This window comes from Megalopta genalis, chromosome 2 (assembly GCF_051020955.1).
Source record: "Megalopta genalis isolate 19385.01 chromosome 2, iyMegGena1_principal, whole genome shotgun sequence".
In the NCBI taxonomy this organism is placed as follows: domain Eukaryota; kingdom Metazoa; phylum Arthropoda; class Insecta; order Hymenoptera; family Halictidae; genus Megalopta; species Megalopta genalis.
The window spans coordinates 5736611-5759890 of NC_135014.1; the positions used below are offsets into that span (position 1 = coordinate 5736611).

Genomic DNA, 23280 nt, shown 5'->3' on the forward strand with positions numbered 1-23280 from the left:
CGGCCGTACCCCCGTGTTCATGCTGCTTAATGGCATTCACATTGCTAATCCCACGCGTACGTGTATGTACGAGTAGGTGTAATGGATTCAACACATGTCTTTTTGCCATTCGAACGATGGTTGCGTTTGAAATTAGTGATGGTAGTAGTTGAGAAACTGCTTTATGTACTAATCTTGTCACTTTCAAATTCTTAAATTGTTGACTGATTAATGCGAAAGCTTTTAAACCCCTTGAAATACAGCATTATCAATGTGCAGTTATCAGTTTCACCGCGGTTCTACGTTCGAAGAGCTTGTATTTCATTCGTATTTGGTACCGGAGTGAAGCAGATCGATCTATCTTGTTACTGGTTTACATAGAAATGGCATAAATATTTCAAGGAACCAAAGATCAACCAAGTTAATTTTGGTTATATCGATGTCGATATATTCGAAGTTACAGCAATGCGCGTGTTACTCGATAAAACGTTTAAAACGCTTGCATCTCAAACTATCGCTGTATTACATCGAAAACATATACAGGGTGTCCCAGGTTTTAATGTTCAAACTTTGTCAGTGTATTCTATGGCACGAAGTAAGAAAAAAATGTTATGCAAACATAGGTCATACAGAGCTTTATTAAGAAGTTGTAACAAAAATTCAGGATAAGAATAGTAATCAACTTGCTGTTACTGCGAACATTGGCTTGAATAGGTCAGCACATGCCGTGTGTTTATGTAAGCTGTGTTTATTAATACATTTCAAAATGTCTACCGTTGTAGACAAATACATGATTGACATGGATCGAAGATTGAATTTATGACCGTGCGAATTTCGTTTCTATTCTCTTTCATTTCATTTTGAACGAATTTTTGTTATAACTTCTTAATAAAGCTCTATATGACCTATGTTTGCATAACATTTTTTTCTTACTTTGTGCCATAGAATATACTGACAAAGTTTGAACATTAAAACCTGGGACACCCTGTATAAAATGCAAGTCTTAGAAATACGTGAGCAATAAATTCGAAGAAAAAATTCGCAACACAGTCTTGTTTCTAAAATAACACTGCCGTCATGGTGACGAGTTAAGACGAATACTATATACAGAATCGATAAAATACGCAAGTAAAGAAATTCGGACGAAAACGAAACATCCGAATGAAAATATTGGGTTGGCAACTAAGTAATTGCCGATTTGTTCAATGAAATAAAAAATTTTTTTTACTTGGAACGAAGTTTAATCTGTAATGTATTTTCCATTTTGTTCGATGACCTTTTGCCATCTCTCTGACAACTTGAAAATTCCACGTTCGTAGAAAGTCTGATCCTTTTCGGCCAAAAACTGAGTTAAGTGAGATTTTACAGCGTCATCGTCATTAAAAGTTTTACCACGAAGGGAGTTGTCCAGGGATCGAAATAAGCGGTAATCCGATGGCGCGAGATCAGGGCTATATGGTGGGTGTAACATCAATTCCCAACCAATATCCATCAATTTTTGCCGAGTGGACAAAGACGTGTGCGGCCTAGCATTGTCCTGCTGGAAAATGGCACCTTTACGATTGACCAATTCTGGTCGCTTCTCCTTGACCGCTGCGTTCAATTTGTCCAGTTACTAACATTCACGGATAATAAAAAATAACATAATAATAATAATAATAATTTTATAATGTAACATTCACGGATTTCATAAAAATGGAAGTGAGAGACATCTATAACTGAAATCGGCAATTACTTAGTTGCCAACCCAATATAACTGCGACAAATATTTATTGCAAAAAGCCGAGTGGTTATCTGTACGAAAACATGGCCCGGTATTCTCGGCCGTGTCGTCAACGAAAATTATCACGTAAATATGCGAGTGACGCGCTGACTAATTACGGTTCCGCGGTAGCGAGAATCTTTCAAAAGATTTTGGCGAGCCCGCGCGACGTGCAACTCACATAAATTCAACTTCGTGACAGTGCCACCGAGCAAGCCGACGATTTACACTGGCGACGGTAGAAGTTTGGCTGAAGTATCTTTCAACGAGGGTAGCGTATTGTCCTTATTATGCGAGGTAATCGGGGGTTCACCGGCGCCGAATGTCACGTGGCACTTCAAGGGGAAACTGCTGGATAATACGTACACGTTGGAACATGGTAAAATCACGACGAACCGGCTTGATCCCTACACGGTCACGAGAGAGTTTCATCGGGCGAAGTTAACTTGCCGGGCGGACAACACGCCTCTCATCTCACCTCAGACGTCCGAGATCATTTTAGATGTCAATCGTAAGTAAGACAGTGCGCTCGAGCAACTGACCACCCAGTCCCGAAATATTTATTTGTTCTGTAATAATTGACGCTTTGACTGTTCTGTCACCTATATGCGGTTCACGGAATTATTTGTCTAGATTTAACCATTTGCACTCGAAGCTGTTTAACTGTAAATCTAAAATAATTTTTCTGATTTATAGTGTCTTCATTTTATATGACAAAGTGCATTTTGTGCATGCGACATTGAGTCTTGCGACTTATACAACGGTTATACTTTTAACAATTTGTTTTTTAAATCTAAACTTTGTTAACGTAATAGTTATCTTAGAACGTGATACAACAAATTTTAGTGGTGCCTCAGAGCCACCACTCGAGTGCAAAGAGTTAAACATGGATTTTTAAACCGATGTGTTCGGTGTGATCAAGGTTAGTATCTGCTAATTGCAAGAAGATTGAAAGAGTACTCGGTATCAAATATCTTCAGTTGTCGATTTTAACTTTATCGAATAAATTATTTCGTTTATATGGAATTTTTGAGGTTGTTCAGTTGACAGTCAAAGTGTTAAGCATGTTCACTACTCGTGAAGCATGTTAGATTTGTGATGAATATTTCAAACATTATTATCTTTTAATTTGGATTTCCGAGGACTTCATGCGTTTTCTAATGATATTTCTATTCTATTCATCATTTAATCATGTATTTGTATTTGATTCTCTAACATTTCGTATACTTAAAAGCTTAGTCAATTTTAACGAACTCTTTTAGCTCATTTGGAATTTAATGAAGTCGTTAAACAATTCTATAAATATATATATATATATATTATATATTATATATTATATATTATATATTATATATTATATATTATATATTATATATTATATATTATATATTATATATTATATATTATATATTATATATTATATATTATATATTATATATATAATATTTATACATCTATATAAATATAAAAATCTTTTTGTATAAAGAGAAAATATTTAGATACGCCTCGATAATTCATAAAAAAAAGAAAAAATAGGAAATCGATTTCAGATAATCGTATCGCTTGACTTTCAGTGAAGCCGTTGTTAGTGAACATCACGAACAAGGATGCCCATTTGTCGGCCCTGAGAACATACGAAATCGAATGTGTCACTTCGGGCTCGAAGCCGAAGGCACAAATAACCTGGTGGAAAGGCAGCCATCCGGTGGAGCACATGGCCAGAAATGTGAGCATAGTTTTAAATTTGTTTTGAAATCTGCGGTCATCACGGAAGATTATCGAGCTGCGGCATGGAAGTGACCGCTAGCTTGGATTCTGAGTTCTTCGTAGTTTGTAGATAATTACGAGAACATTACGAGAAGTCAGTTGAGTTATGTGCCGACCATGGAGGACGACGGGAAATATTTGACATGTCGGGCCGAGAACTTGGTTGTACCTGATAGCGTGTTAGAAGACAAATGGCGTCTGCAAATCTATTGTAAGTATCGCGAAGTATTAATTCGGCACAATAATTTGCAGCGTTCGTTTCGTGTTCGTCCAGAATGAATTTGGGAGGATTTTGTTGCTTAAAAGCAATCGCGGTGTTTCTACTTTTAAATTTCCATTAAATGTCCGTTAATTTTACATCTTATAACTTTTCCACGGTTTCTTGAATAATCTGAAATTTCTACATTCTCATCGTCTTAAGTTTTTGTATAGTATTAATTTGAATAGCATTTTTACACGAATTTAAATGGGACCTAAAGCAGAATGACTGCTCGTAATATCGATACACTAAATTCTCTCCAATTGTCCGTCATTTTCTAAACAAGAATGGGCAATTAGAGAAGAGGAGACACGACTATTTGAGCCTCGCGACTCATTTTTATAGTTGCCGATTGTGAACAACTATAAAAACGAAACGAGAGACTCCGTTCTCCTCTTCCCAAATTGTCCACTTTTGTTTACAAGCTGAGGGACAATTTGGTGAGAATTTATTGTACACAGTATTGTATATCAAATTATTTCGTAGACAAAGAAAGGATCTCTTAACCTTTTAGGCCCGACGCGCCACTATAGTGGCTTCCGCGGATGTCATCTTTCAGAACGACACGCCACTATAGTGGCTTTCGCGGATGTCATCTCTCTGGACGACGCGCCACTATAGTGGCTTGCTCTAGTATCTCACTCGCTCATCGTTTGAGCCAAATAATCGTCTTCATATGCATTGTTTCGCACTTCTTTTGTCTTCACATCGATTTACAACAGTCTACAGGGTGTTCCAAAAATGTCTCGCAATCCGGAAATGGCGGGTTCCTCGGATCATTTGAAGCAACTTCTTCCTTTACAAAAATTTTCGCCGAGGCACCGTTAACGAGTTATCAACGAAAAACAGTGACCAATAAGAATCGAGTACGGCTGACGCGAGGCGGCCCGGCTAACCTGCGCGCGAAGCCCAGTTCCGCTCATTGGCACGGTCGTCTCGCGCCAGCTGAGCTCGCCTCTCATTGGTCACTGTTTTTCGTTAATAACTCGTTAACGGTGCCTCGGAGAAAATTTTTGTAAAGGAAAAAGTTGCTTCAAATGGCCTGAGGAACCCGCCACTTTTGGATTGCGAGACATTTTTGGGACACCCTGTATATACAGTATCAGACTCTGCCGTCCAGAGAAATAGCCTCGCGCAGAATTCAGCCGTACCTAAAAGGTTAAAATTAAAAATTTATTGATTCTAGGTAAACTGATTATTTGAATTTCGTTTTGTTCGAGATTCGGCTGTTAAGAGTGCCCCGTTGTCTCATTGTCTACGATGTGCGATTAAATTATTGCTTGTAGATGCACCAATAGTGACAATCAAGCTAGGTTCGAGTTTAAGGGCGAACCATATAAACGAAGGCGACGATGTCTACTTCGAATGCGACGTTCAAGCAAATCCAGACGCCTATAAGCTGGCCTGGTTCAAGGACGGTAAAGAATTGCATCAGAACACGACAGCTGGAATTTTTCTTCCCAGCGGGCAATCTCTGGTTTTGCAACGCGTGACCAGAAATTCTGCCGGTGAATATTCCTGCATGGGAACCAATATCGAAGGCAAATCGACAAGCGGGCCTGTAAAACTCGAGATAATGTGTGAGTACTTAATATTAGAGGGTCTCCCTTTCATTACCAGAACAATGACTAAATAGAATCGTGAAACATTAAGCTCCATAATTGGGTCCTTATGTATGCAAACATTTTGAACTAAAATTTTGTTGTCATCATCGTCATTATTATTATTACTATTACTATTATTATTGCCATTATTATTATTATTATTATTATTATTATTATTATTATTATTATTATTATTATTACTATTATTATTACCATTATTATTACTATTATTATTGCCATTATTATTATTATTATTATTACTATTATTATTGCAATTATTATTATGATTATTACCATTATTATTACTATTATTTTACCGTACTCTTTTTTAAACAAACGGCAGCCAACAAGTTACAAACGGTCGAGTCAGGCCTCGAGCTCTGGGTCCGAAAAGACTCGGAAAAAATCCGCCAGGGTTAACAAAACGAACATAAACGCTTTCAGATCTACTGAAATGTATGATCAATGAAATATTTAGAAAAAGTATTCGATGTTCACAATAAGTTCATATCAACCTCTATTTTTGAGAATACACTACATTTGTATATTTGTAAAAAGAAATTACCAACATAATAATTTTTAAAATTTTCAAATGGATAGTGAAAGGAAGTTTTTAAAAAATGAGAAGTGAAAATCGTTTTGAACTGAAGAATACTCAGATAGCGTGGCTTTATTTCAGAGTCAGTGGTCAGGAAATTAACTTGCTTCTAGATAGTCGTATTTCCCTCTCACTCTCCCAAATCAATATTCACGCTACGAAGGGTTAAGTTTGTCAGTATTAGGTTCATTTCTATTACTTTTCTTCTTATTAGTGATAGAATTTCGGGGCACTTTAAAGCAACGACATCTGATTTTTGTCAGTGTCTTTATTTTATGTTTTATAGTGACATTACGAAGGCCTTTTGCAATTGCACTATGTTTAACAAATCAATTTTCATCGGTCCATTCGTAACGAAAATAATTCAATCTTGTATGAAAAAAAGACATCGATGAACATGAAATTGAGAATAATGTGATTTTATGAAAAATGACTTATTAGTATACATGCTCATCCAAACCATTTTATTCTGACATATTATTTTATTATCAATTCCACTCGGAACCCTTTGCACTCGGACAAATTTCCACAAATCATCCACGGATAACTGCAACATATTTTATTCGTGCATTAATAGGGAGCGTTTCAAATAAAATACGAAATGATATAACCTTGAGAATATTCACTCCGTTTGTATAGAATTTGGTACAAAATTGCATCAGTACAGATTTTTTGAAAGAAAATGCTTAATTTTGAAGCACCATAATTGTTTCGTCTCCCGATAGAGTACGTCCAAGTGCGAAGGGATGAAAATGCTCAATTTAGGCGAGACACCCTGTATTCAACTCACCTAGGTCATAAAGTTATTACACTTTCGACGTACTTTTCTTCTCGATACACCAACTCTACAAACAGTAAAGCCTTCGAGTAGACAAAATTCGGCAGCCCGCATCCTCTCCGCTATCATTTATCATTTCCTCGGAACGAGGTGTCGAAGAAGTGCACCAGGGTTGACAGTCCCGGGCCGTTCCCTGTCACATTTTCAGACGCACCAATCTGCAAGGACGGCTCTTCCACTCAAGTGGTCGGCGCCCTGAAGCACGAGACAATCTCGCTGGTCTGCGGCGTGCAATCGAAACCGCCGCCATCGACTTTCCACTGGACGTTCAACAATTCCGGGGAGCTGATGAACGTGCCGGCCAATAGATTCACGCAGGTCAAGCCTCTGAGCCTGATCACGAGCCACTGGCACGGCTCCAGGCTGAATTACACGCCGGAGAACGACATGGACTATGGGACGGTCGCGTGCTGGGCCAAGAACCGTATAGGGGAGCAGAAGACGCCTTGTCTTTTTCAGATCATCGTGGCCGGGAAGCCGTATCCCCTTCAGAACTGCACGGCTCTACAGTCGACCGGACCCTACGCGTATCGAATGGGTAAGCGACACTCGACTCTCGCGCCACCCTGAAACACGTCCCCCTCTGTTCTGACCTAAATAGCGCTTAACTACACCATTACGGTCGGGGCTCATCATCGAGGATGACAGTTTACGGTCGATAGCCTTGTTGTGCTCAACAGCTTGTTTCCTATTGTGACCCGTGAAAAGCGAAGGTGACCAATCGTGCGTGAAAAAGGTCGTGAAATTAGGCGCGTTTCGTCCGACAGCTACCGAGACACCCTACGGGGCTCTTTCGTTACACGGGATACTGACACTCCGGCCAGTCCGACGTTCGAGATATCTGATACTCCAAGGGTCGGTCAGTCGTTCGCAGTGATGCGTTAAAAGTTAGGTTACTGTTTCCGATTTCGTTCCCCTCGATACGGAAACCCGTGCCGTGGATTCGGCATTGAACAAGATTTTTGCCAGTGCGGTGAAATGGCTGGACATTTGATGAATTCGGCGACTTAGCGTATCCAAGGGTGCTAAACAATTTGCGAACGTGGGGACAGGTTCTTTGCGGTTAACTTTTGGAGTATGTCAACACGACTGTTTAAATGTGCGTATTTTTCTTCGTTCTTTAACACTGCGTTTAGATATTGATTCCATCATTTCCTATAAAAGAGTCTTTATATTAGGTATAATTTGTTGTTGATAATATTGCAAACTTTAACAGCTTATTATTTAACATTGGCTTAACCCTTTGCACTCCGCCGTCCCCTCTCGTGGGACATCGTAATTCTAGCATATCACTCGGATGACCCCTCTCGTGGGACATTAAAGTTTATTAGTGATTACGGGGAATTGAGTTATTTCAGCGCAACTTTTTCAGACATGCATGTTTCCCTGAAGTTTTCTCTTGAAATGGCACAAGAAATCAAATTAAAATATAGTAAAATTACTAAGATATATACAAGAAATGTCAGTCGGTATACGAACATAGCACGCACTGTATAGTGAGATTTATAATCGTAAAATCTGGAGGAAAAGATTTTCAAAGCTGAACTCAGTCTGGTTTGAAGCGTCGAGCGGTATAGATAGATCTAACGAGTGAGAAAATCGGAAAAGTGATTCTTCTCTTGGTAAATAAATTGTTTGGTAAAAGTTTTTTTGGTAAATATCATCTTGTGAGTTAGTAATAACAATTAGAAATTTTCAACCTATGTATTTATCCATAGTTTTTATTAGAACAATGGCAAAACGTTCAAACACGAATGAGTCTCATGACACAAGTAGTAGCGAAGATGAGCTCCAGATAGACGTTTATACAGATATGTTAGAAATACTAACTGTGGAAGGTTTTCTTCTACAGTTAGTCTATCGTTTTGATAGCAGTGATAGCGATATCGTCCAAGCAACAAGGCGACGAGAGAAAGAGTTCGCATAGATAGCGATTACAGCAACAAAACAAAATTATAAAACAAATAATAACAAAATTATAAAAAATAAAATATTGATTTCTGTGCAAATTTCTCGATTTCAGCCAAATTCATATAAGTCCAATATCATTATAATATGTTAGTTAGTTCGAAAACCGTACTAAATAATACGAGGGTCTATAAATGCCCGTTTCTGCCGAAAAGTGGCGCTGAGTAGCTGGTAGCCAACGTCCAGAATGGTTCGGAGTGCTAAGGGTTAACACTGCGTTTAGATATTGATTCCATCATTTCCTATAAAAGAGTCTTTATATTAGGTTGACAAGGATGAAATTTGTTGTTGATGATATTGCAAACTTTAACAGCTTATTATTTAACATTGGCTTAATATTTTACTGTTCTGTTTTTTTGGTGGAAAATTACACATCTCGCGTGTTTAAAGAAATGATTGCAAGCTCTAAAAAACTATTGAAAACTCTTTTTAAAAATTAATTTTCTTGAAATGGAACGGTCGGAAATTCGCGCTATTACGAAGTTCTTACGTGGATCTACGGCATCGCGCGAAACATTAATAGTGTATTTGGCTCTAGCGTTACTAAGCAGCAGATAGTATCAAATTTCGTACAGGTAACTTTGACCTCACAAATGAGCCACGCGGTCGCCCATAATCAAAGTTTATCACACCTGTCTAGCGCAGGTGTGATCCATTATGATTTCACGATACCTGGCTCATCCCTCACAGTAGAAATATACTGCAACCGACTGGACGAAATGGTCAAGCAAAAGCTTAACGAAAAACAGCCTGGACTGGTCAACAGATCGACTCCTATCTTGTCGCATGATAACGCTGGACCACACATCGCACAAATGACTGTGGCAAAATTACGGGAATTCGAGTTGGAACTTCTTCATCGTCCTCCATACTCGCCAGACCTAGCCTCCGCTGACTACCACTTCTTCCACAATTCGGACAACTTTTTGATAGTGAAACAATTTAATTCCGACAATGCCGTAAAACTGGCATTCCAGGAATTCATTGACTCCCGTCCGCTAGGGTTTTATACCACTGGCCTGAACAATCTGCCGCTTAAGTGGCAACAGTGTATAGACAATGCGGGTGCATACTTTGACGAATAAAATAATTCCTTATATTTGTAAGCTATCAAACAACTTTTGCCATCTTTTCTACAAATTTCATTCTTGACAATCTGATAATTTTAACATCTTTGAAATAAAAATATGCGGCGACGGTCACTTATGTTTGTAGCTTGACGATGAAATTAGGAGGGTGGGAAACAAATAAATATGGAAACAGGCTTTTTGCGATTAGCCTCCGAGTTCCGTTGATACAGCTGTTCGGAAGGGCGTACTGCCTTATTATCTATTTTCCGATATTAATGTCTCTCGACTAAAGTCGACTTAGGTGACTAAAGTTACCTAAAGGGTTACATAAAGGGTTTACGCTTTTTATGCCCTATATAATTACCGCTGTTGAAAGAAGTTTTCTATTCTTTCTTCTTGCAGAAGTAGTATAAAGATTGCAAAGATCTTTATTGCCTCGTAAAAGAACGCACGAAATTGATATAAATGTGCTTCCTGCTGAAAATTGTGTTTTCATGGCTCAATAAAAGAGTTGATTCTCCATTTGAATAATGTATAGAAGCGAAAGGAATACATAAGTATAATAACTCCCACATTTTCATGGCTGGGAATACGTTTACATAAATAGAATATACGTAGCGTAAAAATATATTTTGAATATTAAAGCAGAATCGAAGATGTTTTGTTATACATACATACGTAGAGGTCAGTGTGTAACGATTCTGAGTCAATAACTATACTTGCAATGCTTGTACAGTTCAGCGTTCTCGATGTTATTCAATGCAACATTTGTTACATTTCTCTTGTAGACATGATATTACACGTGTTTATTGTTAATGTTTATCAAATAACGAAATTAATGATCCATTTTGTAAATGGGCGACACCATTATTACGTTGACGTATGACGTAATTTTCACTGTACTTAAACAAGATCGTGTATGAGGATAATAATTACACGTAAATATTACATAGCTCTCTCTCTCTCTCTCTCTCTCTCTCTCTCTCTCTAATTTGTTTCGCAACCGGAGTATAATAGCAATGTTGATTTCACGAAACGGCCAATGTCTACTATTACAGTCAACAGTTCGATTGAAATTATGTATTATTTCAAAATTATTAAATCATCACGTATTTACCACTAAATCGATTAATCAACGAAGGAAATTGTGACCGCTGATTTACTTTTGTAGGGAGCAGAATTCTATTTCCCCAACAAATTCTGCAATTGTTATTAATATTCCAGGAACAAAGTGTCGCGTTCGAAGCAAACAAATACAAAGTGATTAATTCTAGAGAAAAGATATTACGAACTTGTTTTCCTCTGAAAAAATTAGCCGTTCAACACCTTCTAAGAAATAAAAATTATTTGACTTTCAAAAATAGTTTCGACATTCTTCGAAACAATTTTCCAACAATCGCTCTTTGTAAATCGTGAACATTTAATTAGAAACGGCAGAAATGGATTAATTAATTAATTAATAAACCTGTGTAATATGTTTGAAATAAAAAGTCTGGCGCAATAATAATTCTCTGAAAAAACGACGAATTCTTCGCGATACGATCTAATCTTTTTATCATTTCTTTGTGCGTGACAGGTCACGAGGATTTTAAGGCCACCGACTCCCGGGACGCTGATTGGTTGATCGTCCGATGCTTTGAGGGATTTGACGGCGGTTTGCCTTTAACTAATTACGAACTGGAGGTCTACAGTGAAGAGAACGTTTATCATGTCAATACCTTTTACTTGAATCACACAGAGAAATCCAGTTCATTAGGTCCGGTTTTCGAAGTTCCCGGCCTAGAGCCTGGACGCAACTACCGACTTCATCTCTACGCTGTCAACGCTAAGGGCCGCAGCGATCCTGTCGTTCTCGAACCAGTCACACTCAAAGGAGTCGCCATGTACACCACAAACGGTGAGCGTTCCATCGATCATAAAGCACAAATCCTTTCTCTTGCATGAATCTTCTTCCTCGTAAATACGTTCGACCGATCGAATAATCACGATTAGGCTACGTATTTCTACGTATTCTCGCTACGTTTCTAAGATCAATTGTTCTCCCTTAACTAAAATGTTCCCTCGCCGACGGACCTCCGCGAATTAATTCACGAGAGTGAGGAATTTGCATGGCGATCCGCGCGGCATAATTACCGAAAGAATCGATTTACATCGTAATCGATGCAGAAAATCAATTCGTTTTTAAAACGCGTTTGCGGCCGCGAAACGTGCGAACCTGCCTCGCCGATAATTTATGGGTGGACGCGCGTGTTTAATTACACGGCATTTCGTGATCGGCGAAACGACACGCAGCATCGCGGGAGGAAAGGAGAGCACTTTTTTTCCCCGCGGGGGCGTCGAAAGGCACGATTATGCGCATCCAGCAGACTAACTTCAGGATCTCTTTCACCGAACAGCCCCTTCTTTTATACGATACGTTTCTTCGTATCCTTCTTCCGCGGACCCTGAATTAAAATCCCATAAAGAGCGGGTCCCTTTCCTCGCTGCTGTCTCATTCGAGGCGCATTTATCGCCTTTAATTTCCATCCTCATGGTTTATTCATGCCGATCCGTGGACTGATCCCCCGCTGTGTGTGGAAACGCTTGCGTACGAATGCCCGGACTCTGTCTCTGTGGATGTGTCCGAGCACGTCCGCGACGCGAGCTCATCTTGGATCTCAGTTGCACGCGTTTCCCCGGGTAGCTGCTACCCGGACTACCCTTCCCACCCACCCCGGACTACCTACAGTCCCATTCAAACTTCTCAAAATCCTTTCAAAATCGTTTTAACTGGATTGCACGCCCCTGTCATTTTCCACTGCTTACGATTGTAACGCCGCGAGCCGGCCGGCTCGATAAGATTCTCCTTTTAAAAAACGTTATCCAGCATAATATACATCAATTCCACGGAATTATCGGGCGCGGAGGTTCATTCGGTAATAAAATTTACGACTGTAATGCGTCAGGTTGCCGATCGCTTAGGACAGGGGTGTCAAATGTACTTAATACTTATAATGTCCTATAATGTACTTATAATGTACTTGATACTTAGTACATTGTAATAAACATATATAAAGTTAAATTATTGTTTACGTCCTGATACTTGACATGAAAAATGTTCATCTCGGGCCGCGAGTTTGACACCCCCGGCTTAGGATCTCCTGGCTTTAAAAATATTATTCGGTCTAAAGTACATCGTTCCGCTAAATTGTTGGATCTAGGGATTAGTTGACCTCTGATATTTCGCATTATTTTAACTGCACTAGTTTTATGAGAACTATTCTAGAATATTAACGCGTGAAGTATTACGATTCAATATTGATTTTCCGCGTATTTGATACACGCGGTTCCCTACGATTTTTTAAGATGGTAGGGATAATATAAGCTGTCTTTCCTTTTTTTTATATCTTTAACCCTTAGCAATCCGCACCATTCTGAACGTTGGCTAGCAGCTACACGGCGCCACTTTTCGGCAGAAACGGGAATTTACAGACCCTCGAATTATTTAGTATAGTTTTGGAACTAACTAACATGTTATAATGATATTAGACTTATATGAATTTGGCTGAAACCGAGAAATTTGCACAGAAATCAATATTTTATTTTTTATAATTTTGTTATTGTTCGTTTTATAATTTTGTTTTGTTGTTGTAATCGCTATCTATGCGAACTCTTTCTCTCGTCGCCCTGTTGCTTGGACGATATCGCTATCACTGCTATCAAAACGATAGACTAACTGTAGAAGAAAACCTTCTACAGTTAGTCTTTCTAACATATCTGTATAAACGTCTATCTGGAGCTCATCTTCGCTACTACTTGTGTCATGAGACTCATTCGTGTTTGAACGTTTTGCCATTGTTCTAATAAAAAATATGAATAAATACATAGGTTGAAAATTTCTAATCGTTATTACTGACTCACAAGATGATATTTGCCAATAAAACTTTTACCAAACGATTTATTTACCAAGAGAAGAATCACTTTTCCGATTTTCTCACTCGTTAGATCTATCTATACCGCTCGACGCTTCAAACCAGACTGAGTTCAGCTTTGAAAATCTTTTCCTCCAGATTTTATGATTATAAATCTCACTATGCAGTGCGTGCATTGTTCGTATACCGACCTTTCTTCTACAAACTTGCCTTATCGCTCTTTTCAAATGGCGCCTTTGAAGTCTTCGGACCATCGTGAGCACGTCTCTCACGTTCTCGTCAAAACCCGCCGATATTTCTTGTATATATCTTAGTAATTTTACTATATTTTGATTTGATTTCTTGTGCCATTTCAAGAGAAAACTTCAGGGAAACATGCATGTCTGAAAAAGTTGCGCTGAAATATCTCAATTCCCCGTAATCGCTAATAAACTTTAATGTCCCACGAGAGGGGACAGCGGAGTGCAATGTGTTAACTTGTAATATATTTGAATATTAAACTTAACACCGATTCAGAGTAGATTTTTTTAGCGAATAGACTATTTTGTGTTCGGGTTGATGGTAGACTGCCTGTTGTGCTTTGTGCGTTCTCGGAGGTAAACTCGGTGTGGGTGTGTGCTAAAATTGAGATAGTCGGATTCGTGGATTATTCAATTCTTGCGAGGTGTGAGGGAAACGATCGTTCTGACTGATCGGTTTGCAAAATTATGAAAGTGACCGCCCCAAACTAAGGGTCACCCGCAGCTAGTGCTCGTACCCTCGGGTGACGCACACGAAGAATCCGAGTGTCCCAAAAATTAGCCGTAGCAAACAATAGTCCGGAAAATGCCTTTTCTCGGTGGAACATGCATAGCATAAAAAAAACGACTGGGAAATGACATTTGGTGACCAACTGTGGACCATAAAGGAAATACTTGAGTAGAGGACAGAACGGCTTTTAAGGAAAATGGTTACTACGGATGGTCTTGAATTTCGGTTGTTTTGTCCAAGTGTAATTTATAAGGATTCGGTCATGTAACGTAACAAATATTGGAAGTGTATTCGACAATGACGCGAAATTCTCGCCATTTGCGTAGTCGTTGCCGGACTATGGATCTTGCGCGTATGCGAAAAATAACGAGCGGACGAGATTTGAAACGTTGGAAAGATGAACAGAAATTGAATGCAGAACACATTTACCTTGCACGAAGATCCTCTGACTAGTCGCAATCTTTATTTTATGATTTTTTTTTTAAGAGTTTTGGCTGCGAAAATATTCGTCGTAACTACTCGACAAAATCAGAGGTTCGCGAAATTGTTGCGCGTAGATCATTGTTCGCGGCAGAAGTTCGCTGTTTACTCGCAGTGGAATCGTGAATTTTTCAATTCTCAGAATATTTGTCCTCGCTATGCTACTCTAGAAAATTAAAGGATCGTTTTATCTGATTTCGCTGCGTCATACCGCATGTGCCTCTATGACGCGAATTCGGGAAAGTTGCTTCTTTAGAAAACATTTATTCCAGCGAAAATAAAATAGAGTGCATCACGTACGCTACTCCGTGAAATTAAAGGATTGCTATGTTACGACATAGTAACATATTCACCGTAATGAAAATTAACATAATTATTGTAACATATTCATTGTCTGAATTTCCATGAATTTCGTTTTTGTTTTGGAGAATGACCTTTTCGAATTTGTTGCTTCCGGCAAAAATGTTTGGCAAACAAAAATATGTCTGATCAATATTAAAATAAATATTATACTGCAGCTGCTTTCACTATATTTAGTCATTTCATAGTAGAAGCAAGTGTTGTTATATATACATATGTGCTCCGATAAGTAGAGAGAATCAGCATTGGTCAGACGCGCCAACTTAGCTGGTATCAATTGCTTATGGAAGCAAGAATATTCAAATTCAATTGTCTTCGAAATTAGGTCGCATATACGTTTGTATACAAGGCCAGTGTAGCATTTTAAAATTGAAGAAGTTGCAAATTTGCTTTACATAAACAAATTTCTAATCTATAATACTTATTTCGCGGTAATACTTTCTGCAGCAACATATAGAAAAGCATGAAATTCTGAAATCTAAAGATTTTTTCCGAAAATTATTTGTTGTACGAAAAAGGTGTTCCAAACGAAAAGATTTTCCTGAATAAAATGATAAAATTTAAAATTCTATTATTAATACATGGATATATATTCGAACGAAGACTGAAACAATAATGACTCAAAAGAGTATCTTGAACGAAACTCTTTTTCTAAAATCCTTCATTTTCAATCAATTTATAAAATTCAACGAGCAATGAGCAATAAATGAAAATTGATTAAATACAATAAAGCCTGATCCATATCTGTAACTTTTAATATTTTTCACCTTAAAAGCTCCGAAAAATTAATAAAGACGTTTACATACATTAGTAAGTTGGAAGAAAACGTTCTACCATTATATTTTACAATTTCATTTTTAAACAGCAATATGCTTAACAATTTTTGTTTAATTTTTGCGTTATATTAAATACAATAAAGCCTGATCCATGCCTGTAACTTTTAATATTTTTCACCTTAAAAGCTCCAAAAAATTAATAAAGACGTTTACAAACATTGGTAAGTTGGAAGAAAACGTTCTATATTTTACAATTTCATTTTTATATAGCAATATGCTTAACAATTTTTGTTTAATTTTTGCGTTATTAGGCATTCCGAAAATAATAGCAAACAAGTCATTAAAATACTAATTGCGTTACAGTCCTCCGTAAGCGACGATCCGGCGTTCGTCGAAATCCGGGATTTCTTCGCTAATTTCATTTAAACTTGGACTAGAGTATTAGAAACTGTTCCTCTTGATTACAAATTGCCAGTAAACGTTACTTGTACACAAATCAAATTATCTTTTACATGTTGGCCTCGACATAGACCCGGACATGTATAGGTCGGTAGAGACACGAGCGCGCGGATCCGGGCATGTACACGCGCAACGTTCGTCCGCTAACGAACCAAGGCGTTTTCTGAATGCCAAAAAGCTCCGCTCGCTGGTCTTCGTCAGTGGTCTAGTCTCCTTTTACCTTCTTAATCTTTGCTAACGGAAGTTCTTTACGTTTCCTTCGTGATCCAATAAATAAAGGGAAAGAGCGAATCTCGTTTACCGGACACGTTTGAAACGCTTTCCTGTGCGACCAGAGGAGTCGGTGTCCTCGTCGTTTGTTCGGGACCACGGACCCCTCGACAAAGACAAGACTTGACTCATCATTTCATTTCGAATGGAATGCCTCGACAGCCTGCGGTAGCGTTCGTGGAAATTAACCTTTGGCTGGTAACGCCCGCGTCTCGCCAGGGAAGGCTGCCCCTCTGTAATCACGACGATTCTGACTGTTCTGGTTGTTCTAATCAATCGTTAATTGGAGAACTCGTTTCACAGCGAAAAAATTACTCTGGTTTCTTAATTATTTTTTAATTAGCCATGTCTCCAAGTCCCTTTCGGAAAAAGGAAGTTCCGCAATTTTCGAGCCTCTAATTTACGGGCGAACTTTTAATTGGTAGCATCGAGGTGACCGTAAACGAAATCTTAGGCGCTCGGAATTTTTCATTTTCCACGGACTTGGTTATCTTCTGTCGCGATAAAACATCACACGTATAGTTACTCACGCTGTACGTGAGTAACCGTTTCACATTATTTATTCGTATTTGATAACAAGTTTTCAGCAGTTATGCTGGGAAATTGTGCACGACGATTGCAATAGATCTCAATTTTTGCACTAGAAATATTAAACAAGCAAGTATTTGTGCATTAGTTGTATGAGATACGAGATTTATATTTTCATATATATATATGAAAATAATGAAAAAAATTCATATATATATGAAAATATAAATCTCGTATCTCATACAACTAATGTATAAATACTTACTTGTTTAATATTTCTAATGCAAAAATTGAAATCTATTCGAATCGCCCTGCACAATTTCCCAGTATAACTGCTGAAAGCTTGTTATCAAATACCAATAAATAATGTTAAACGGTTACTCACGTACAGCGTGAGTAACTACGTATATATATATTTCATCTTATGTCAAATAAAATATTCTTTTTGTATTGTTTTCCATGTAATTTACTATTTTTCCTATATGTGTTTTATAAATTTTATAGGACCTGTAGAGATATAATTGACTCATGAAAAACCTTGTCTAAAAAATTAGACTATAGAAGACTTTGCATCCAGCAAGTTGTATTTAATCAATTTTCATTTGTTGCTCATTGCTCGTTGAATTTTATAAATTGATTGAAAATGAAGGATTGTAGAAAAAGAGTTTCATTCGAGATACTCTTTTGAGTCACTATTGCTTCAATCTTTGTTCAAATGTATGTATTAATAATAGAATCTTAGATTTTATTATTTTGTTGAGAAAAGTCTTTTTGTTTGGAACACTGTTTTTGTACAACAAATAATTTTCGAGAAAAGTGTTAGGTGGTGTAGTTAAATGACTCTCTTTGTATAAATCAGCAGTTGCTAAATGATTCTTTTTATGCAATATACATATAAATAAAAGAAATCGTTAACACTGTATATTATTTTTTCATATGTGCAAGAAAATTGTTCAGTAGTCTAGTCATTTTTCCATTTCATTACTTATCATCGTCTATCACTTTTTCGATTGTAGTAATTTCTTCGAAGAAATTAAAGATTTATGTTTATTTTGTGCCATTATTATTGTTATTAGTTTATTATTAGCTTATTGTCAGCTTTACAAGCTCTATCACTGTAAAAATCTCATCGAGAAGTGAGCCACTATAGTGGCCACTATAGTGGCTTGCTCTAGTAGCTCACTCGCTCATCGTTTGAACCAAATAATCGTCTTCATATGCATTGTTTCACACTTCTTTTGTCTTCACATCGATTTACAACAGTCTACAGGGTGTCCCAAAAATGTCTCGCAATCCGGAAATGGCGGGTTCCTCGGATCATTTGAAGCAACTTCTTTCTTTACAAAAATTTTCTCCTTAACGAGTTATTAACGAAAAACAGTGACCAATAAGAATCGAGTACGGCTGACGCGAGGCGGCCAAGCCAACCTGCGCGCGAAGCCCAGTTCCGCTCATTGGCACGGTCGTCTCGCGCCAGCTGAGCTCGCCTCTCATTGGTCACTGTTTTTCGTTAATAACTCGTTAACGGTGCCTCGGAGAAAATTTTTGTAAAGGAAAAAGTTGCTTCAAATGGCCTGAGGAACCCGCCACTTTCGGATTGCGAGACATTTTTGGGCACCCTGTATATACAGTATCAGACTCTGCCGTCCAGAGAAATAGCCTCGCGCAGAATTCAGCCGTACCTAAAAGGATAAATGAACATAATCCAATATTGATTGTAACCGTGATGCACGAGATCGATCCTTGCAAGAGAATGCAGTCGATGGTCGCTTATCGGCGACAGCCACAAAGGGCAAAGGGTCGCAATCGTCGTGGAGATTTAATCGTATTCCTCGTTAGTAGCCGCGCGAATTTAATAAAAGGAATCCTTGTTGTCGTGATGCGGGACGCATCGAGACTGCGGAATCCACGTTGATCGTCTCGTAATAAAAAAGCCCCCCCCCCCTCTCCCACCTAACTCGCCGACAGAGAGTCGGTAACAATCGCTTTTACGTGAGCCACGTCCTCCTTTGTCCGCAGGTCGCGGAACTTCGAACGAGAGCACCGACTACAGCCTCTTGGTTGCCTGTTTCGCTGGCGGTATAACGGCCGTGTGCATTCTGATTGTGGGGATAACTTTGACCTTGTATCGTCGCAGCCATCCGATTCGCACGATGAAGGCCCACACGGAGGTCGTGCAGTACGGAAACAAGGAGGACCGGGTGGTGATAGCGCCGCTGAACAAAGATTTCAGGGAGGAGGTCAAGGGACAAGTGTTCGCTGATATTCCGGACGACGATCCAGACGTGATTCCAAACAAAGTGGACAAGAGGCCGGACATTTTCGAGCCAAATTACGGGACCACCAAGCCGGAAAGATCAAAGGACTTTAGCCACCTGGAGGAGCTCGATTATCCGTCACCGTCCTCGGTCTTGCACACAAAAGACTCCTGGATCTATTCGAACGGGTACGTGGAGAAAATCGAGAAAAGCCTGAGCCCGATGCGACCGAGCACGCTTCCTGTCCACCGCACACTCGACATTTACACGAGAAGTTCGCGAGTTCAAGAAAGTTGTATATAGATCGATGGGTTTTAGTTCGCTGACTTATCTGCCGTCGCGATCGACGCCAAACTGACGAGCTATTTGTGTCGTGTTGTCATGATGATCGTCTGTCAACCTCGTGCTTGTCTCGCGGAGATCGTTTATTCGATCATGCACCATCGTACACTTCCGTACCCCGCTGCCGAGGGACACTTCTCGGTAGAAGCGCATTCCTTGATTTCTTGCTTTCGATGCATCCCGAGCGAGATAATAGAACATCGATTAACCGTTTGCGTACCAGATGGTTCTGAAAAAACAGGATCGAAAAGCGCCGAAGAGCGCAATAGCGCTCCTTCGATTATTTGTCGAAAAAAGCCGTAGAACATAAAATAAAACGTTACGAATGAAAATATATATACTATTAATTTAGAATAGGTAACAACAAAATGCAAATTGGATTACTGACAGCGATGCGACGCGCGACGTATACATGCGTCTGAAAGACTGAGCACGTTTCGACAAATTTCGGGTGGGCCATAAGTCGTCTGTTTCGGCCAAATGCCCTGGCTTTTCTCGACACAAAATCTGAAGAGCGCAAAAGTGGCTTGTGGTACGCAAACGGTTAAGTTTGCGTGTGTTCGATTCTGTATTTTTCAGCTTCGGTTATATCATTGTAGGATCTTCGCGCGAAGCCGAAAGAAATCAATTGCGGGAAACAAAAGTTGCATGCAAATTGATTTCTTCTCGAAATAATTTTAACACGTGCGAAATAATGGTAACGACAGTTTTTTAATTAACGTTTGACGTTCGCCACGTCATCCATAGGCGAGTGACGACATTATTCGCGCAGATTTGAAGATTACTTTTTCACGTTAATTTATGATAACACCCTCGTTTTATTAAGATCCGCAGAATGTCACACGACTCGACTTCTCAATTTTACATTCGATTCAGTGAAATATCTTAATTTCATCAAATTTTTGAGATTGTTGGTGTGTGGCAGTCGAACTATTCGAGAAGAAGTGCAAAGGGCGACTTTGCATCCACTGTCGAGGCACATATATACAATATTCCTATTGGGTTGGCAACTAAGTAATTGCCGATTTGTTCAATTAAATAAAAAATTTTTTTTACTTGGAATGAAGTTTAATCTGCAATGTATTTTCCATTTTGTTCGATGACCTTTTGCCATCTCTCTGACAACTTGAAAATTCCACGCTCGTAGAAAGTCTGATCCTTTTCGGCCAAAAACTGAGTTAAGCGAGATTTTACAGCATCATCGTCATTCAAAGTTTTACCACGAAGGGAGTTGTCTAGGGATCGAAATAAGTGGTGATCCGATGGCGCGAGATCAGGGCTATATGGTGGGTGTAACATCAATTCCCAACGAATATCCATTAATTTTTGCCGAGTGGACAAAGACGTGTGCGGCCTAGCATTGTCCTGCTGGAAAATGACACCTTTACGATTGACCAATTCTGCTCGCTTTTCCTTGACCGCTGCAATCAATTTGTCCAGTTTCTAACATTCACGGATAATAAAAAATAACATAATAATAATAATAATAATAATAATAATAATAATTTTATAACATAACATTTACGGATATCATAAAAATCGGAGTGAGAGTACATCTATAACTGAAATCGGCAATTACTTAGTTGCCAACCCAATAATATTGGAATATTTTCAATAGACTGGAACAAAGTGAATGTAGATAACATGGAACTTGGATTGTTGAACATGGGAAATTTATTTTTGGGCGAAATAATTTCATAACCGCGCATTGTTCTAATAAGAACAAACGAAAAAGGAAACAAATTGCTCTACCGTTGTTAATTTCGTAGCTGGTAGATTTTCAAACGTTCCATGTTACCAACGTTTCCTTTCCAGATAATATCTGATAAATTCGTGGCCGACCGAAGTCGTGAGAAACGGGGAACGCAAATTGCTCAGTTCTGTAACGGTAATCGGTATCGTTGGATCCGGTTCGATTCGAGATTCGATCGAGAAAAGAGAGGATAATCGTAGCGGGCCGTTTTTATTCTGCCACGCGAATTCGCTGAGCCATGCCAAACGCGTCGCGACAAATGACGTTTGTAAATAGACAATAACTATTCTTAAGAGTCCTTCCCGGGGTGTCGAAGACTTACTCTTATTTTTCACCTAGATTAAGTAACCGTAACTTGAATGTAAAAAAAGGAATATCGGGGGCTAAAAGAAGGATGTTTCGTCGTGGCGGAAAATCGGATTTTACGGCGTTTGTACATAGACAATAAATTTCCTTCCTTTAATGTTCTTATACCCATCGGGGCACTCATCCTGTACACTCTGTGGTTTCGTGTTGGACATTGTTTGTGAGGCTGTTTGATGTACCGAGAAAATGGAGACGATCCAAAGCTCGCTGACGTATTACCATGCTTTGTGGTCAACTTTGAGTAAGCATGTAAACCTTTGTATATACGGATAATAAACCTGGTTGTTTAATAACTCCGACTGAGAAACGTTTACTTTGAACGGAGCGTTTTTGAAACAACAGGTAAGTATTGATCTAATTTGCACATTCGAAGGAAGAGCACTCGGGCAAAAATCAGCTACCGGTAGAATTTTGCAGATAGAATTTTGAAAATATACATTTTGATAGCATTTGTTTACGCCGGTCCGAATGACGTGCAAATTATTTTGCCGACTAATTTGTTTGACAATAAAAAGATATGAAAAAGAAATCAGAATGAAAAATTCGATTCGAAAAATTCATTGTGTACTTGCACAATCTGCGGTAAAAATTTCCGCCCGAATACTTTACTATTGTTGGAATAGTATTTCAATTTTATTGTTTATTTATTTCAACTTTATTTATATTTATATTCGCCTATCAGAGTTCGGCAAAATTCTATTCCACGTGACGGATAAGAGATAAACGCTAACGATTAAAATTTCATTCCGCACTATCGAATGAAAATTTATTTAGATACTTTATTCAGATTAGAATGAATTCTTTTTAGTCGAATACTTTATTCGAGCATCGATTGTTCATTATTCGTCATAAATTGTTCGTATAATTCTGTCTTCGAATAAGTTATCACTCAGGCAAACACTCATTTTCATAAATTGGAATAGATCAGAAATTAAAACATAAATTTGCACACGGCCTATATTCGCATTTATATTAAATACAAATACGTAATAAGAGATCTACTGATCTTCCACGAACTCTATAATACGATCCCGTTCGTAAATAATAAGTTCACGTTTATTAAAAATCCGTTTCGCGCGTCAAGTAATTGGAACGGTGGACACGCTCGTCGGTTATTCATTATCGACATTTCAGCTTGCAAAAGAGTTTTAACGCTTTCGAACTATAATACAAATCTCCGTG

The 23280-nt window shown here is 38.5% G+C and overlaps 1 protein-coding gene across 1 annotated transcript in view; it reads left to right on the forward strand.

The window, feature by feature from the left end:
• Window positions 1-22391, forward strand: part of LOC117218325 (neural cell adhesion molecule 2) — a 106368-nt gene extending 83977 nt beyond the window's left edge. Inside the window, exons 3-9 of the mRNA XM_033466621.2 lie at window positions 1944-2252; window positions 3316-3467; window positions 3572-3719; window positions 5054-5347; window positions 6956-7345; window positions 11422-11742; window positions 19399-22391. Of these exons, the coding sequence (XP_033322512.1) occupies window positions 1944-2252; window positions 3316-3467; window positions 3572-3719; window positions 5054-5347; window positions 6956-7345; window positions 11422-11742; window positions 19399-19940 (2156 nt within the window). The 3' untranslated portion in view covers window positions 19941-22391. The remainder of the gene's footprint in view (window positions 1-1943; window positions 2253-3315; window positions 3468-3571; window positions 3720-5053; window positions 5348-6955; window positions 7346-11421; window positions 11743-19398) is intronic.
• The last annotated feature ends 889 nt before the right edge of the window (window positions 22392-23280 follow it).